The sequence below is a fragment of the Neophocaena asiaeorientalis genome, unplaced genomic scaffold (assembly GCF_003031525.2).
Source record: "Neophocaena asiaeorientalis asiaeorientalis breed wild unplaced genomic scaffold, Neophocaena_asiaeorientalis_V1.1 scaffold206, whole genome shotgun sequence".
In the NCBI taxonomy this organism is placed as follows: Eukaryota; Metazoa; Chordata; class Mammalia; order Artiodactyla; family Phocoenidae; genus Neophocaena; species Neophocaena asiaeorientalis.
In genome coordinates, this window is record NW_020174578.1 from 1,705,416 (window position 1) to 1,710,234 (window position 4,819).

Here is a 4,819-nt window from a genome sequence, read left to right on the forward strand (position 1 = left end):
GAAATATGATGCCTGATGGCATTAGGTTTATTTTGTGGGAAGCAGAGTTTGGGGCTCTCAAAAGGCACTCGTGAGGCACAGAAGTAATGGCAGCCGTGAGACTAATGGTAGATGGTGTACTGCAGAGCCCCTCGCCGGCATCCCCCAGGGCCGGAGAGGAACCTCTATGAGACAGGAAACCAGAGTCCCAGGGCCCCACGGTGGCGGAGGGGTAAGGAGATAGTCTGCTTTTTTATACCAGTAATTCTGCTGCTTCTGGGCTTCCCTAAAGTCTGGCAGTCGCAGCTGGAGGCACAGGGCCCATCCACTTCTCTCCTGGATGGAGAAAATCATGCCAGAGGCTGGCCGCACAAGCCCCTGGGGGTTCTCTAGGACGAGCTCCGCCTGGCTTCAAGGTACAGAGGCTTCCTTCTCTCCTGTGGGAGAAGGTGGCCCCCTCCCCATTCTACCTCAGGCACACCTGTGTCTGTATGAGGCTCCATTACTGGAAGGGCCTAGGACATTCTTTTTTTTGCTCTGAATCCATCCTTCTGGGCAACTGATATCACGCAGGGGTGGGGTCAAGGGCAGCTCAGCATGAACCTGTAACTTACCCAGAAGGTGTGCCAGCAACTCCATCCGGTCAGAGCCAAACAGCATGTAGGTTTCATCATCCAGGTGGGCCACAGTGACAGGCAGCCCAAAGGCCTGGAGAAAGCAGTCGGCGTGCAGGAAGGAGGGTGATGGAGCAGGTGGTTATTGGGCTGCCGTTGAAGGCTGCACGTCAATACTGGTCTGAGGTCACAGACACAAAGCAGCCAGAGGCGTCCGATAAGAGGCTCCGGGTCTCTAGGGAGAGTTTTGTGTCTCCTCTCTCATCATCTAGCTCCCTCCCTTCCTTTCCTGGGGTCCAGGGAAAGGAAGGAAGAGGGTGAGGGTGGCCTGGGAGAGCCAGGAGGGCTCACGGTTGGTGAGTAGCTTTTGGACAGGAGCATGGGGACCCTGTCTCAGCACTGAGCCTGGGGACACACAGAGTTGCTCACCCCGTATTTGCAGGCTGCATCAGTGGTCTCCTTGAGCTGGTTCTTCACCTGTGGTGTTGAGACCCTTTCCAGAAGTTCCCGGGCTCGTCCCGTGGACATGCCAGCCTTCTCTGCAGCCTGAAGGGATGGGGTAGGGAACACAACTGTGTCTGCATTAGTGGGGGAGGGGAATCTCAGGAAAAAACTGGTTTTTTAAATTTTGTGTCCCCACGTTATCCTGCCAATGCCTTTACCCAGCCATGAGTGGAGGTCTATCCTTGCCAACAGGGGCTGTTTTTCCCTTGAAAATCATGAGATGGGTGGAAAGAGTGGGTGGCAGAGGCATAGTTGCAGAAATTTAATGCCAGAGGGCATCTTAGAGACCAGCTTCCCAACCACTTTGTCAACAGATGAGCCTCAAGTCCAGAAACGGTACATATCTTGGTCAGTGTCGAAGAACTTGTTAGTAGCAGAGCCAATGCTAGAATCTGAGTCCCCTGACAGTAAGTCTGGGGCTCGTGCCTTCCTACTTCTTAGAACTCCTGAATCAAGGGCCGGGCTCTAATTCCTATAGAATTTCCTGCGGACTCTGGACAAGGCACACGGCTACAGCTATGAGTGTCTGGCTTCGAGAGAACGTTGAAGGCTTCAGTTTGGAGTTTGCTGGGATCGGTGGCTCTTCGCTTTAGCTGCACATATGAGCATCTCCTGGGGGAGCTTTTGAAAATCCCAGTTTGCATGTCAGCCCTGAGTACAAGTACATCGGAATTTCTGGGCGGTGGTGCGCAGGTGATTTTTAATATACAGCCAGGGTTGACAACCACTGGGACCTGACCTCCACGACCTGGACTGGGAAATGCAAAGTCATCCATGACGTTGCTTTGACGACATGAGGGAATTGTGTTCTGACCAAGGGTTCAATAATAGGGCAGTGGTTAACTAAACAAATCCACTGAATGGAATGCTATGTGGAAACTAACACAGAGTTTTAAATGGCATGGAAAAGGACTGTTAAATATTAAGTGAAAAAGCAAGCCTATGTATAGACTTTGCAAGAATAAAAACATGAAGGATATATTGGCATGCTTTGTATGTTTAACTTTTTTGTGACTTGTCGTTTTATCTATTACATTTGAATATACCTCAACTATCTTTTGTAAACTTAAGGGAAAAAAAATATGGTGTTGAATTTTCTGATTCAATCCTGCAGAAACACTTACTTTTTATAGCCCTATCTATGGCTGGCACACATTTTAACGTTTTGAGCTATTTCCATTTTTCTCACTCAGGCTTCTGTGTAATTTTGGCTTGAGTCAGTTATCTCTTTTTGTCTTTTTTTTTTTTGTGGTACGTGGGCCTCTCACTCCCGTGGCCTCTCCCGTTGTGGAGCACAGGCTCCGGACACGCAGGCCCAGCAGCCATGGCTCACGGGCCCAGCCGCTCCGCGGCATGTGGGATCTTCCCGGACCGGGGCACAAACCCGTGTCCCCTGCATCAGCAGGCAGACTCTCAACCACTGCGCCACCAGGGAAGCCCTCTTTTTGTCTTTTTAAAGCCTGTTTTTAAAGTCTCCTGGATGTGATGGTGAGGTCTGTGCTGGAGTCTTTGGGGCCAAGACTTGCCAGTACTTCACATCTGCAGGTGCCAACATTTAACACCTCTCCCACTGAATTCTTGCATCAAATACGTGCTACCCATGTAGAATGTTGCACTTCCTCTTTCAACCATGGGATAGTCTTTCGCGAGTCCTCTTACTTCCAACCCTTTAGTAATTTCGCCTATCAAAGATCCTTTCTCCCCTAACTATGACCTCTTCTACCCAATAACAAAACGATGTCCTCTTTGCCCCCGGATGTCAACTGTCCTCAGACTCCCCACGGGAGGAGTGGGGACACTCACGGCCAGGATGCTCTGGGGCTCCGTGATGTCTTCGTCCTGGAAAAAAGAGGACACTCAGTACAAGGTGTGGGGGTGTGATGGAGGACACTAGGTCAGTGAACGATGGGGAAGGCAGGACCTGGACTGAGCCTAGGGCAGGGTCATCGAATCATCCAGGGTCTCCCTGCAAGTGGGTTCCCAGAGTCCCACCCTCACCCGTGACCAGACGCGCATCCACAGTTCCCTGGACACTTTCTCCAGCAACTCTGGGTGCTCCAGTTTCACGATGGTGAGGAAGCGCATGGCTGTCAAACTTCCTGTGGGACAGAGGCACTCAGAGGTAGGGCTCCTCTAGCTTGTTTCCCCATGGAAGACCAGCTCTTTCCTGCTTCTGACACCCCCCAGTGCTCCAACGCCCTCAGGCTCCCACCCACGTTTCTGATAACCCGTTTGTCCTGCTCTCCCTCCCCTGACATCCTCAAACCTTCTGCTCCCTTAACTCTGATCCTGAGTTTTCCCAAGGCTTGTTTCACTTCATGGAATCACCCGAACCCCTCCTTTCTGGCCCTGAAATCTCCAAATCCACTCCTCTCTACTTGAGGCCCCATCTACATCCCATTCTCTTCACCTTTTTCAAAGATCACAAAGAAGAAATCCTTGGGTAAGTGGATGGGAACCTGGAGATACTGTCCCAGGAGCCTAACGTCATTTTTCACGTATAGGGCTTTGCGGGGAAGCAAAGCTGGCGGCTGGTTTCCTGCAAGCAGAAAGTTGGGCTCACTGGTGAGGGACGACCTAAGGGTCCCAGGACTGGGGGACCCCTACCGGGGCTTCAGGTAGAGGGCATGTTACTAGCTGCTGCCGCCAATATGAAGACCCAGTGGAGGGCCACTCCCCTGGGCCTTTGCAATCAGTCTTCCCTCAAATCCCTGCCGAAAACGCTGCTGCCTTCATACCGCTGTCTTTCATGATCCCTGCAATTAAGGTCGGGCGCAGCTGCAGGCTGACGTTCCAGATGTTCTTATACCGGCACAGGACCTGCAGCGCGGGGGCGAAGATAGAGAGTGAAAATGGCTGAGGGAGGGGAAGGGTGCTTCACGGCAGTCATCAGCCAGAAGCTATAGGCGCAGACAAGGGGTTATGAGGACGTCCTAAATTGTTTGGTTTGAAAGGGCAAAACCCTCTCCACTGCTAGAAATCGACTCCAGGACCTTTGCTCCTGTGGACAGTTTTTAATCTGTTCTTCACTCCACACACACCCCCACCAAACGGAAATCGGAGGGCTACGAAGAGGGCTTATATCCTGATTCTCTGAAGTTGATCATCTTCTTAACCACTGGGGGAAGCCCCTGCCTTAGGCTATAAGGGTTCGACCCGGAGCCAGCGATCGTATCCGGTTTACCAACAAAGTGACCTTCAGCCTGGCTCTCTATCCGCTTGTCCTAAACCGCGTCGGGCAGCGCCAGGACTTTCACGAGATTGCGGTCCCTACGCCCTTCGCTCGCCCTTCCCTCTGCCCTCGTCCTCCAAGCCCCGGCCGAAGCGGCTCCCCCGGCGTCACCTCGAAGGCCAGCCAGGAATAGGGGGACAGCACATCGTAGAAGAGTTCGAGAGTCCGCGGCAGCGGTCCCATGGTGCGGCTGGTCTCAAGCGAAGCCACCGCGGCCCCGGAAGCGCGCCGGCTGGTACTTCCTTCCTCCGGCGCCCGGCGGCCCCGCCCCGGCGCCCGGCCTCCCCGGAGGACCGCCCCGCCCCGCCCCGCCCCGGCCGCGCAGCCTCGCAGGGGAAACCCGCCCCCGGGACAGAGTCAGGTGGTTGGTCGGAGTGTGGGGGGCTACCCGAGGGCGGCCGTGGAGGGCGAGGGTGAGGGGCGTCCCCTGGGGAGCGCGCCGCTGTGGTGATCCGCTCACCTCGTGGTCACCGCCCTGCCCTGGGGTGGA

At 54.1% G+C, this 4,819-nt stretch overlaps 1 protein-coding gene across 4 annotated transcripts; it reads right to left on the reverse strand.

Annotated features, from left to right (window-relative positions):
• Positions 1–4,566, reverse strand: GSTK1 (glutathione S-transferase kappa 1). 4 transcript variants are annotated; one of them, XM_024758036.1, is made up of 8 exons: positions 4,441–4,566; positions 3,836–3,917; positions 3,508–3,636; positions 3,096–3,196; positions 2,901–2,936; positions 1,023–1,139; positions 594–687; positions 1–315 (listed from the first exon to the last, which is right to left on the reverse strand). In XM_024758036.1, exons 1-8 carry the CDS (start codon positions 4,510–4,512, stop codon positions 266–268), a joined length of 681 nt encoding a protein of 226 aa, XP_024613804.1. In that variant the 5' UTR covers positions 4,513–4,566; the 3' UTR covers positions 1–265. The 4 variants fall into 4 exon arrangements, with proteins under 4 accessions (XP_024613804.1, XP_024613803.1, XP_024613806.1 ...); XM_024758035.1 differs by lacking the exon at positions 1–315 and having other exon boundaries at positions 337–687; XM_024758038.1 differs by lacking the exon at positions 1–315 and having other exon boundaries at positions 644–774.
• Positions 4,567–4,819: the final 253 nt, after the last annotated feature.